This window comes from Strigops habroptila, chromosome 15 (genome assembly GCF_004027225.2).
Source record: "Strigops habroptila isolate Jane chromosome 15, bStrHab1.2.pri, whole genome shotgun sequence".
NCBI classification, from domain to species: Eukaryota; Metazoa; Chordata; class Aves; order Psittaciformes; family Psittacidae; genus Strigops; species Strigops habroptila.
This window is the reverse complement of record NC_044291.2, coordinates 2,807,930-2,821,702: the sequence shown is the minus strand read 5'-3', so window position 1 is coordinate 2,821,702 and position 13,773 is coordinate 2,807,930. Positions and strand designations below refer to the sequence as shown.

Below are 13,773 nucleotides of genomic sequence, written 5' to 3'. Positions count from 1 at the left end.
GAGAAGAGAGATTCCTTGACAAGCTAAGCCTTTGGAATCCGTTCTCTGTATTGTCACTTCAGGGGTGATCTTTAGGCTCTCATGCTGTCTAATGCATCCTACTTTTTTAAAATCAAGCCTCATGTGCCAAACTGCTCTAACTGCTTCATAACAGAGTTTTTTAAAGTCCAGGAAATATAGTGCCAGAATCATCTGTGACTTTTCTCAATTTAAGGCTGTTCTCTGCCCTCTTCTTATTTGTTAATCAGCATTTTACCCTGGCCAAGTAGAAACATTGTTCAATGTATCCCTCTTGGCATTAAGTGGAACTTAATTGTTGTCTTTTTAACTCCAAGACTATCTTGTTGCATTTCATAAACCTTAACTATAAACTGTCAAGCACTTCAGTATACCTATCTTCTCACCAAGGGTGCTTTATGGGATATCCTTTGCCTGTGGTTTTAATAAGAGTATAAAGACATGATTGTCAGTGTTTGCCTTATAAATGCAAACAGACTTTTTCTTTATGTACCTTTATTTCATGTATCTACTTCAGTCCTTTGCTCTTGAACATGCTTGAGAAGTTTCTTGCTTGGTCCTAAACTAAAAAACCCCTGAGATTTACAGATTTCCCTTTGGAAAAGGAACAAGAGATATCATGATTGTGTTTGGGAGTTTATGGAGTTTCCCATTTAATTTTACATCTACTAAACCCCATTGTTTTTTTAATTATTATTATTTTTTAAGATAATGCACTTGTTCTCCCAGAGTTAATCCTCCTAGCATGCTGAATTTGAGGTATACCTGGTCAGACGTGCTTATATTAGCTGGCTACAGTAAGAACTGCAGCTTTCTACTCCATAAAAGCCTTGTGTCGTAGGGCTTGTACCGCTGTAAAGCTGATCAAATTGCACAGTTCTTTTCTTCTGTCGTCAGCCTGTGCCCCAGGCTTTAGAGATGTATGTACTCTCCAAAATCTACTCACACTTCTGCATTTTGTTTCAGCAGACCCTAGGTTCTTTCTTTTAAATGAATTCCTTTCTCTTTTCTCTGTGTGGACCGACTGGAGAAATATCACTTGGCAAGTTTTCCCAATGGTGTGAATAACTTGTGTGTTAGAAGTTAAAAATCTTTGATTTTTAAAGAGGAATGATCTACCAGAGGGAAAACAGAAAGTCCCCAACAACAGACCAGATCTTAAAGCTACTTCTGAAATACATTAAACACAAAGTGTTCTGCCATAAAATCCAATAAACTTTCTTAAATTTTGCAGTGATCAGTAATTCACAAGAAAAAAGCATGATTATTGAAGATACTTAAAATTTTGTGTGTTCTAAATTATGCCTGTATTTATGTGCCTGTGAATGTGCAGTGTCTTCGTAGAGAATATGGGATATTAATGCATGGACCTATACCCAACAGATACAGTATTCCTATTTTCCAGTCTGAAGTTTAATGCTCCAGGTAGTTAAAACAGAGATTCTTCTTATATAAAATGTTTTCCAGTGGAAGTCCAAGGCATGTTTTTCATGGAAAAGCTATTTCTTTTTCAGGCTGTAAAATTCTGTTGTTTTCTTCCTACACAGAGGGCTCCTGCTTGAAGCGAGGAGATTACTGTGGGCTGGCTTGATAGGTGCTTCTTGATGTTGCATATTGTAATACTAAAGGTCTGAATGCATTTTATTTACATAAATTCCACAGTGCAGCTGCACTGGACTTTTTTTTTTCCTTCCTCCCAAGGTTTTAGAGTGACCACAAAGAATCTGAGAAAGGGTGACAGCTTCGTCAAACTCAGACTTCAGTTCCATTTGCGATGTCCCAATTAGATGTTAGCACGCTAACAAAAGCCCCTTGGAATGGTTATCTCAAGCTGCCCTTGCACTTTTTAGCTTGCCTAAAATGTAAAATTGTTACATCATAAATCTCTTTGTTACAGTTTTCTGGCTTGGTGTTGCTGAAGGGGTGTATTCAGCGCCTCTGAGCTGTCTTTTGTGAGAGACGCTGCTGCTGCGTTTCAAGAGCCACTGTGGCTGTTTGGGGAGTGGTTGGGTTCAATAGTGGCATTTAGTGAACTTGGGAGGCTTTGTGCAAGTGAGACTTGCTGTAACTGCTTATCCTTGGTCACGCTGGGTGGAAAAACAGGAAAGGGAATGTTTTAATTGACTTTTATTATTAATACACAGTGGCAAGTCACCAAAGTAAGCACTTGCTATTGACAATTATATAGTATTAAGATGCTCCATAGGATGAAATGTACAGGTTCTGTGTGAGCCAGTTCTGTGGGGTTAAATACTTCTAAAATACATACGTGAGTCACGTTCTTAAGCTGCAGAACTTTTAACTGAATCATGAATCATGGAAAGAGCACTCATGGGTGATGAAGAAAGGGAAGTTATAACAAAAGTGGGGAAAACGCAAAAAGGAAAGAAATCCTGTGAGAGCGAGAAGAGGAAAGGATTCGGGTGGCTTTCCACTGTGACAGAGGCACTTATGAGGGATTGAGGTGTAATGCAGAGGCAAAACTTTGAAATAATAAAAAAAACCCAACCTGATGTTCAAAAAGGCTGTTGGCTGATGCTGTGGAAGGTGAGCCTGCATCTCATCAACATGCACAGATGTTGCTATGGAGATTTGGGGTATGTGTGTATGTGTTTAAGCTTACAAGTGTGAGAATGTGTCAATAGACTGTGTCTAGAAGAGAGAATAATGATGTACTGAGTTCCATAAGGTGTAGGGGAAGACACAGGAACACATAAATGGCTGAACTGGGAATTTAGCCTATGGAAATTCCCAAATGAGCCCAGAGATGCTTTGGTACTTTCAAATGCGTTTTGTAAAAATGCTGGAAACATTGAGGGGGATGAGGGGGAAGGAAAGGAGGGTGAAAAAAAATTAATACTGTATTCCTGCAAGGAAAATAACAGGCTCATGTCTCCTTGAGGGAGGATTATTTTAAAAACGATGTAGTTAAATGACTTAACTTAGTCTTAGCTGTTAAAAATCAAGGTGGAATTTGAAAATCATTTAAAAGGGAAATCACATTTTTAATGAAGGGAAGAAGTCTTTTGATGGTTGTGCTTTTGCTATTTTAATTGTGTCTGCATAAACCCACAGAAGAGCATGGTGACTGCAAACAAAACTTAGTTCATCATTATAATCTACAATCAGCATTATTAACTTACAACAGAACATAATACATTAAAATGAATAAGAGAGGTAGTAATAATAATCATAAACTCAATCTTTTTCCAATTTTGCCAGATCTTACTTGAGATTTTGATCTCATACATTACTCATATAAGGACTTGAAGTTTGGGACAGTGATGTTGCTTGGCGTGGACATGGAGAATGAGGAGTACATACACCTAATGGTACAAGTCACTCGCATCATGTGAGTGTGACCATGCAAGGAAAGGTGTTTCACTCATTACACTAACACTTTGTCATGTAAGAACCTGCTGGGCTTCGTGGTGATTTCACTGCCACAGCTAAGGACCAGGTCATCTGTGGTTTGTATTAGTTATTCAGAGTCCATGAACTGAAACACCAGTGTGTTTTACTGCCACATGCACAAGTCGTGCTGGCAGAAGAAATACTTGGCCTGAATTTCCTCTTCCTTACACTTTTGTCAATCAGGGGTATTTCCAGTGAAGTTAGTGATGAGGCTTACTATGATTTAAGTAAAAGCCAAGCTCATTATTGGCAGAATTAAGTATTCCAGGCCACTGTAGATTATTGTATTAAGCAAAAGGTCAAGATTCAGGAACTCCCTGAATCCAATCCTGGCTAATACAGACAGATTCTGTGAGCCTGTCACTACAGCGAAGCATGCCCATCTGTAAAATGGAAATGACTGTTCTGTTTAGCGAGGGAGATGGCAGTTGGTTATGCTGTTATCAAAATATATAGTATGTGTTATAAATAAATACATGTTAAAAATTCCACTTCTGATCTGTGTGAATGGAAGGAGTAAAAGTTATGTGTGCTTACAACTTGGTCTATTAGGAGATGCCGCATTAAGTATGTTGATGTTAGACTAGTTACTCAGTCTCATGAATTTCAAATGCTGAAGCTGTATTGGTCAGAGGTGCAGTTCTGCCTGTACATGGACTGGAAGTTGTTCTTGTGCTAGGGTGGTACTTGTCTTTGTAGGGTTCAAAGGAACCCAAAGGTACTACAGCGTAAAGGTACAGGTTCCTTTCCAGAAGTGTTTGCTTTGCTTTTTCATGGTGTCAGCACACCAGTAAAACTGAATGCTGGAGCTGTTAATGTTAAAAATAAGTTTTATAAACAGTTGCTCCTCTGGTAATTAGCAAATCTTCATAAATCATTTCACAAGGTACGTGTTGCCACTGGGCTTTGCTGTTTGCTAGAACATGTAGGGGTTTTGCTGCTCAAGTTCTCAATACACTTCTAAACTCTTCACTGCTGCAGGGAAATTTATTTAGGTGAGTTCAGCTTTCACAGTGTTCTTGCTCTTGCTTCCTCCTTCATGGTTGTCTCTTACAACCAACGCTGGAAAATCTGTCCCTTTGTACATTGACTTCATTGGAGATTTACCTTTCTAACAATAATTGCTAGTTCCATACTGTGTTTGCCCAGCCTCTCTTCACCTTTGTCCTTGGCTGTACATGGCATTTGTGAGATAGCTGCAGTGATTTAGAGTGGTGCATGTTATAACTTATGGCTCTCCTTCATTCTAATGAGCGCTCAAAAGATATCAAAAGAAATGATAATGGTGAAATTTTCACATTTCAAAGAAAGTCTATTTATTATCAAATCCTCTATTCGTTAGTAATGCTTCAGAAGTGGATGAGAAACAGCTGCTTTTTCTTGAGGAAGGCATCTTTTACTTGATAAAGAAATCAACTGGATGCCAGTGTAGATACGTTGCTTGAAGATTCCCCCTTTGCTGTTCTTAAGAGATCTTGCATTTTCTTAGTTACTGTTGGACAATTCCATTTGATTAAATTAGTCTTTGCATATAGGCAATCACTGTAATAGAGGTATCATCCTCTGGGCTGATGTGTTTGTTGGAAGACAATCTTTATATTCTGATGGAGCTAAAACAGTAGCTCTCAAGTTTGTGCAGCTTCAAGTCCCATAACTTATTATCAATAAGCCCTTCATTTTATATAGGACAGCAGCCAAAGCACTGTCCTGAAGTTGTGTGTCTAATTTCATTGCTGTTGGCAACTTGGTATCACAAAAGGGAGTTCTACTGGGTCATCTCTTACTGCATCCTTCTTGCTGGGGAGTGGCAGTATGCACACATGTGTGTACACGTGTGTTTTATGTGTGTATATATATGCATAGAAGTGCAGTTGCTTTATTTCCAAAGCACTAGCTTAATGCTCCCAGTGTTGGTTGCAGTCCTTTCTGGAGGTCAGAAAACCTGACCTCACGTGCTGCTGTGATGGGGTCATTTTTTCCTTTCACATGTTAAAGCGCACGAGTGGATTAATCTGTTGAAAAATGCAAAGCTGAATTGACTCAGTGCAGCGGTTTCATCTGTGGAGCAGCCAATATTGGGTGATGACATTTTCTGGTGAGTGTAACTTTTAAAGCATAGATTGGGCTTGTGAGCACGGTGCTGGTTGGTGAGTTGTTCCTTCCGCAGCACCAGCCGGCTGTGTCCCTCCTCTTCCCCCATCCCTGCATCTCGCTCTGCAGTCCGGGTACAAAAGCTCTACTTCTTGTTATAAGTCTACTCCAGTGAAGGTGAACCTCCTCATAACTGCAAACACCCTATGCACGCGCTTGTTATCATGCTAATTTGCTCCTTTTTACATCTTCCCTGTTGTCACAGCCTGGCCTGCCAGTGGTTGGGTTTGCACCGCTGCTCTTTAAACACCACATTTTGGAAACATTTGTATTTACAAGCTGCAATGCAGTGCTGTTGTCTTAACGTTTTGACTGACCCTAATTGCTATGACACATGTAACTAATGATGTTTTGTACTTTCAAGGAGTGCACTAAAAAGGTGATGACATATGAGTTACTGAATAAGGTACTGTGCAACTTGTGCCATAGAGTTTGTGCAGACCTTATGGAGCATAATAAGCAGTTTTCCTGTGCTTGTACTTGCTTCCCGTCAGACTGGCCTGTCTCCAGCGCTGAGGCTGCACCGCACGCTGGAGGCTCAGAGGGAGAGAGCAGCAGAGCCCTGAATGGGACACTCAGCTTGCAGAGGCCTAATTTGATTAGGCTTTGATTTGATTCGCATGATTTGTGGCAAATATGTCACCGTGTGTCTGTGTGTGTGTGTGTGTGAGGAAACTGGAAACAGGTGTAATTTAACAAAATGAAAATTTCAGATTGCCCTTTTATTTTTGTTTACTCTTCAACCACAGTCTGATTTATGCTCATTGGAGTCTTTGAACTTCAACTGCCTTGAAGAATCTCTAGTCTGTTGCTTTTTGATGTTGCTGGAAGGGGGATGTGTGTGCGCGGGTGCATGCGCTCCCGTGCTATGGTGCTCTGGGCAATCTCACTCCAGAGCGCTTCCCTTCCTTTGTTTAACCTATGACCTGTGAAAACAAGAGTTAATCAAAAGTTCTAAGGTAGCTAAGAGGAAGGGGAAGTGTTTGGTTACAAATTAAATATGAGCAAGTCATAAGCCATAAATCTTCAGTAGTGCTACCAGTTGTGCTACTTAAGTTCCATGTGGTACAGAAAGTTTTTGGTTATAAATTCAACCTCCATTTCTTTGGAGGGGTGTTTAGAGCCTGCCTCGAGGATTTGCTTTTTGTAAGAAAACATCCATGTCTGTCTTAACTTTTGGCAGAGATTTAGAAACATGCAGATAACTATATTTCTTAATTTTGATATTTTGGGGGGCAGCTTTAACTGGTCACAGTTTGGTCTAATAAAAGCAGGATTGTTTCACTCTTTGAGTAGTAAACACATGGAATAAGTGATGAAGTAGAAGTATTGAAGATGGCAGGGTAAATTAGTTTTCTAACTTATGTATCCAAAGGTTTCAGGATGAGAGAGATCCCGAATTCTGTGAAGGAGAGAAGTGGAAATTGAAGTGAGATTTTCTACATGATTTACACAATATTGTGGTGGGTTGGTTTGTTTTATCTTGTCTTGCACCTCCTTTGAGCAAGAGCTACGCAGATTCCTGTGTATTGTTCAGTGTTGAGGTCTGCTCAAATACCCACTAACTTCCTCACTTCAACACGGTGAGGCTTCTATCCTCAAAATGGAAAGGTGTTCTTAAAATAAGAAAAAGAAGTGCTTATGCTGAGATGCTAAATTGTTATTTGGAAAACATTGATTAAAAGAAGGCAGAGTTAGTGTTAAACAAAAGATAATGATGAAGTTCAATATAAGATACTACACTGAAGAGAAATAGGAAAGCCAACAAGGAGTGCATCAGGAGAGCAGAAATAGGGCTCTCCCTTCCCTTCTGGTGCATGGAGGGTTTGCTGATGTTTTAATGTTGTGTGAATATGAGACTTTATGTAGACTATTTTGATGAGAGTCACAGGAGCTATTTTCTAGGTGTTGAGCAAAAGAATTAAAATTGGATGTGGATGGAGTATTCTTGGGGATAGAACCTACAGATTTGTCATGTTTGTTGTACTCCAGTCTGCAGTGAGGTGAGGTTTGGCTGTGAACAAACAGATCCCGACAATACAGATGAGTAAATCTCTGACTAAAGAACCCGACCTTGGGTTCAAAACAGGCATTGTCCCGTTGGGTACAGGCACCACGTGTCACTGGTCTGGGTTAGTTCAGTTTCAGACGAAGTGCAGCTCTGGCAAAGCGGAAGCTGAGGTAACTCACTTTTGTTTATTGCTGTTACAATACGTTATACACACACATTATAAATGGAGTAATATTTTAGAAGATTCTCATTTCAATTCCATAAATGTAGTTTTCCAGGAAGGTCCCTCAGCAATTAAGTAGAACTTTAAATACGCCTTCCTGAAGCAAGGTTTGGTTTCATACCGACAGGGAGCTTTCGACCTTCTTGGTTTTCTGTCTTTTCAAACTCCTTTGATAGCTGCCTTGCAGGGATTTGTTTACCGGGTTCTTAATCTCTACTTAGCAGATATGTTTTGAGAGGATTTCTTGTTACCCTTGTAATGGCTTTTAACTCTGCTGAAGTTTATTTAACGAAACAGAAAGAAAGAAACTTATCTTCTAACTAATCCTTCTTGATTGTTTACAATATAATGCCAAACTTAAATGCCATTTAAAGTGGTAATTGTCTGTCTTTCTGCTCTATTCTAATACACAGTTTGTAAAGATGCTTAGAGCATATTAATTTAAATGATAATACTGTCATATAACATGAAAAGTTAAGTTCCTTATCAGTATATTTTGATAAGCTACTTACATTTTACAGTAGCATTTGCAGCCTTCAAACAAATGTTAATGATGGAGTGCCATTCACTTTATCTGTCTCATATATAGCTTCTCACTTCATTTATTACTAAAAGCTGTACAGTTAGGATCCATGGGGCACTCAATTCTTTACAGTTGTCAGGATGTAGTCATACTTTATAAAAACTTTAAATCCTGTCTAACTATATCAAAATAGAATCCATTTGCTTCAGAAAGCATCTGTGATTAAAAGAAGACTCTGTTTGTGCGTCACAAAACCTGCATTGCTATTTGCTGCAGCTGAGGGGAGATTCCTCTGGTATTTAAAAGGAATTGAAATAAAGAACCATGCCATGAAAATCGGGCACAAAATCATACCAGAGCAGACTGGAGTGAAAAGCAGCATCTTAGCTGTCTGTCTTATTTTATGGAATGGATGTGATTTTTCTGCATGTTTGTCTTAATTTTGTTTCTTTCTTTCTTGTGTAAGATGAGTGCAAATTTACGAAAGGTAAAGTTTCTGTTTGACTTAACTAAGGGCTGGGCGAAGTACAATGATGAAATAACGTTTGACAGCAGTTAAAAACTGAGATACTGGTAATGCAATTTAAAAGATCGAGTTATATCAGATTTACAACTGTCTGTCTGTGGTTTACTGGGCTGTACAGAGCTATTCCACATAGACTTTGTGAAATCAGTGTGATTAAAAATGTTCCACCATACATGAACATCAGTGTGCATTTACCTTACAGGTTAAAAACTTCCGTTGGGTTGTATGTTTGTTCTGCAGGGATGAGGAGGAGGGTGAGCTCCTTGTTTACAGCTGGTGCTCCACGTGGGGGTCAGTGCCCATGGGTGGCTGGAGACGCTGGGGAGGAGGAAGCACTGAACCTCGGTCCTCAAAGGAAAGGGATGCCACAGCCTCTGGCAGTGTCCTTCTTCAAACGGAAGGTCCCATTTGGCTTTCCTAACCGATATTTGTAAAGTACCATGTCCAGTGGAGGCTGTTGGTAGGATGCATCTATATCATAAAGGCCAGCAATGTTGGATTTAATAACTGAGATTTTGCAAGTTAAATGAATGGTTTTTCTTTCTGTTTTCTTTTTAGTTACCTCCCATGGTTTGAAGTCTTCTATAAGCTGCTCAATGTCTTGGCAGATTATTCAGCAAAAGGACAGGTATTATTCTAAAGCACTAATCCTTCTTTTCCCTGCTCAAATATCAAATGAGGGAGAGAGGATGAAAACAAGCTGGTTTAAGAAGTGCTTATATCAGAGATGACCATGTGAATTATTAATCTGTATGATGCCGTAACACAGAAGGTCATATTCAGCCAAGCTGAAAGCTGGGCAAGTGCCTTTGAGAAATAAATTATTTTTGGGAAAAGATAAAGTCCAAGACTGTGACTGTGGATCCAACCCAATTTACTGGCTTCTCTGCAGTCACCCATACTGCACATAGCTGAACTGTATTCAGCACATCCATGCAATTCCCATATTGCAGTGGGAACTAAGCCATTAAAATTTGCTTGTAGGTTTATAAATCATAATTCATGAGACAGAGAAATCACATATATGATTGCAGCACCTAGCTTAGTTTCATATTCGTATTTTAGTTTGTATTCAGTAGTTTGTATTTAAAATATTACAAGTATAATCTTCCCAGTTAGGTTGTTGCTTTGATTTATTACTATTTTGTGGTAATTGTATTTTGCATTTGTCAGAATCAATCACATTTAAGGTAAAAGCACTTAGGATCACATCTTCATCCAGACAGATTATATGCATTTGGCTTTACCCTAAGCTAGTGAGATGTTATAAAGAACTTGTGGTAAAACCTGGCTTGCTCTGAGCTGAGTAACTATGTAGTGCATAGGTTGTGACTCTGTAGTTTGCAGAAATATGTAGAAATGCATACGAAAAAAGAAGTATTCTAATAAAATCATGTTGTAAACCCCAGCTGTCAGAGGAAACAGTCTCTTCATAGTCTAATGTATAAATCTATTTCATGTTTTTCTTTACACTTGCAAATTCTCTAAGCCCCCAATTCCACAAACATTGCCCTTCTGTCTTGCAGTTTTGCTTGTTACAGCAATGCCTATTTAGTATTCTTCTTCTTTTTTTTCCCTCCTTCTAATTTCAGGATAGTCAAAGGAGCGAGCTCCTAGAAACATTTCATAAACTTGCCATCCCTGAGCCAGGAACCTCTGTTCATCTTGGAGTGGTAAGTGGAGTGGGAGAGGCGTAAACTGAGGTGTTTAATTTTCATTATGTACCACAATAGAGGAATGTCAAAAGCAATTCTCCTTTTTGGAACTTGGTACACAGATGTTGTTTTTCTGTGAGGACACAGAGCTGTGAAATTCCCCTTTTCACATTTGGGGCCCTCTGTTTCCCTTTCCTTAACCTCAGATGTCTTTGAAATGCTGTTTTTTGATTGGAGGAAGATTGTGTATATTCCCCATGGAAATTTCTCACCATATCGTCTGTGACCTGCAAGACGTCACAGAGCAGCAACATGACATTTATTGCCCACACTTCTGCAGAACTCCTAGATCTTGCAAGTATGCAAGGGGGACCAAGCTGGAAAACAAAGAGTCACCTACCTGTCATAGCAGCATTTCGAGTATTAACTGTTTATCACATCTTCTCATTCCTTTTCCTCCCCCCCCAGGAAAAAACCTCCCACAAAAAAGGACTTAATATTTATACCTTCTGGGAAAATTAATCAAAGAACACTGAAAGAATAGATGTGGGCTTTTATTGACATGACTGTATTTGGAATTTAGTCTTTTGGGTTTTTTGTCTTCATATTAATTTTTGCAGAACAACTTTGTGTTCCAGCCTGTAGTCAAAAACTACTTGAGATGCACATTACTGCAGTTGCCAATTAGTCATTTAGAGTTCACATGGAAACCAGTGGTGTGTGCAGCCACAGTTCTCTTCTCCCTCTTATTTCCTTTGCTCCTTCTAAAGTACTTTTTGGCAACAAGCAGCTTACTCTCATCACTTCACCCTGTAATGTCAGTCGACAGGTAACAGTTGTTTGGCCTCGGTAGGTCACCAGCTGGCAGCAGCTATGTCCCAGTCCTCGGGAGGCAAGCTCTTTTCTGAACAGCATTTCTGTTTAGGGGACAAGCTGTCTCAAAAGGCAATGATCAGTTGGGATATTTCAGGTTTTTCATACCAGTGGTTTCAAGGAATGCTGCTGGTCTCCCCTTGTCTCAGACATTTCATGGGTGATGAAGCAAGAAAGGATATAAAAGAAGCAGCCAAGGGACTGTTCGCTGGGGTGTCTTTGCACATTTTCTTTTGACTGTTTACAAGCCTGGTTTGGGGTCAGGGTGAGGTTCCTATATGTGATATAGTTGTAGATACTGTTCCTATATCTTTGCATCGCATCTTTTGAGCTAAACTGAAACAGTGATATATCAAAAAGCAAAAATTGTGTTTATACATTTAGTGTCTATATTCAGTGGGGCTATTATAGCCGCTTGCTATTTCGGGTTATAGACTGTTCATGAAGCACTGAAATGTCTGAGATTATATATATACACATATATATATATCCACAAGAAAATTGTGCCAGTTGTGGAACTATGCCAGGAATAAAACCACCTTCAAAGCTTCAGTAAGGAATTAATAAGTAGCCCTAAGACAAATTGTGAAAATCTTAAAAATAATATAAATTGTATACAACGCTGATTTACAAAAGCAATTGAGTTGTATTCTCTCTCTTCCTTTCTCAAAGACCTAACCAAGGATCATGCAGGTCATGCATGATCAGATTGGGAACTAGAGTGAACCTGGTCTTTTGGAATGCACACAATTACAAATATAACAATATGACGGATTATGAAATGGTGATTATGAAATATGGTCTTTCAAAATGTGTTTTTTAAGGCATATAAAAGTGACCTAGAACTTTAATCGTATTTTTCAAGTAAGTAGGCATAAAAATTAGGAATAATTCCTCAGCAAATTTCCATAACTTCACAGTTTTCTTGACTGAAACTTAGGGATGCTGAAAGTCAGAAAGGGACCTGTGTGCTGGTGCTTCCTGTAGTCCATCATGCAACCTGCAGTGGGCTGTGGAAAGATGGCTTGAATTATAGACTGCCTTGGAGTTTCCTTGGCATATGTCATACATTGTGTGAGTCTGTCTCTACTGGTGTCTCTGAAGAGAAAAAAAAAGTAATACAACTTTTCAGGAGTATTTGATACTTTCTGTCTTAATGCATTTCATATTGCATGTGTGATCTGAGAATCCAGCTTTGAAACCCATGACAAAGAAGTCGTACTGGTAGTTGGTAACAAATGTTCTGTCATTTTTACTTAGCTGAGCAACTGCTATTACTGCTGTTACTAATACCAAGCAATAAATTTAGATTGCTTTTGACAATATTGCAATAATCAATATTTGCTCTTCTTTTTAGCACTCTTACTTTACTGTGCCTGACACCAGAGAGCTTCCGAGTATACCTGAAAATGTGAGTACTCCAGAGGACCGTGCACTTTGCCATCTCTGTTTAATGTCAGCAGCAAAAGAGATAACATTTGTTACCTCTGTTTGGCCTAGTAATAGATTATATTCTGTAAAATACTGCTAGATGTTGAAGTGAACTTGCATGTTTCAGCGTGCCTCGGATTTCTAGCCAGATGATAGGTCTGTGGGAAGACAATGCTGGCATTTGCTTCTCTTAAATACTCTTTTAATATGCTCTTGCTCTGTCTCTTAGCCAAAGTTTTATGCCTCTCATCTCTGTTTTCTTTCTCAAATATTTTACTATCTGCCTTAGCACCATATACCTCAATTCATGGCATGAAAGAAAGGAAGAAAAGGGAATGATCAAGACATTTTGTCTCATTTGTGGATGATTTGTACAGCCGATTACATTTGGGGCTTTTTGTTTCTGTTTTACAACATTGTTGCTAGCTTTTTTTGTGTTGTAGACTTTCATACTGACATGTATCCTGACAGCAAATTCAGTAGATGTGCTCTTTCTTCTAAGGTACTTCATTTTTGTAGAAATATGATACATTAGGAGTAATTCAAGAGTCAAATCCTGTCCTAATCCAGACATGAAGTTACTTGTTTATAGGGTTTATATTTTATGTTCATCTCGTCTATGCTAATTTGCTCAATCTTTAGCAATTTTTATTCGATAAGCCTCAAATCAGCTGGAGAGCAAGGAAGGAAGCTTATTTCCATTTTATGGGCTGGTGAATTGGAAGGCAGAGAGTAAAGAGCTAGTAATGGTAAGAAACCAGTTGCAGGGATTAAAAGTAGATTGTCTGCCTTGGGCCTGCTTTGACTGATATGGAACAGCTTAATAACACAGTATGTAGTAAAGGCTTCAGGAAGTATAGCTGTATTTATGCTCTGTTGGTTATGTCTGCTGGTGATGTTCGCTTTAGATTCAAAGGTATGAGTCAGCTTCCCAAAACATTTGAGCAG

General features: G+C 39.0%; 1 protein-coding gene across 5 annotated transcripts in view; it reads left to right on the top strand.

Moving 5' to 3' along the window:
- Window positions 1-13,773, top strand: part of DENND1A (DENN domain containing 1A) — a 196,999-nt gene that overhangs the window by 74,569 nt on the left and 108,657 nt on the right. For all 5 annotated transcript variants that reach the window (XM_030507235.1, XM_030507233.1, XM_030507234.1 and 2 more), the window contains exons 6-8: window positions 9,425-9,494; window positions 10,459-10,539; window positions 12,752-12,805. In XM_030507235.1, the coding sequence (XP_030363095.1) occupies window positions 9,425-9,494; window positions 10,459-10,539; window positions 12,752-12,805 (205 nt within the window). The remainder of the gene's footprint in view (window positions 1-9,424; window positions 9,495-10,458; window positions 10,540-12,751; window positions 12,806-13,773) is intronic.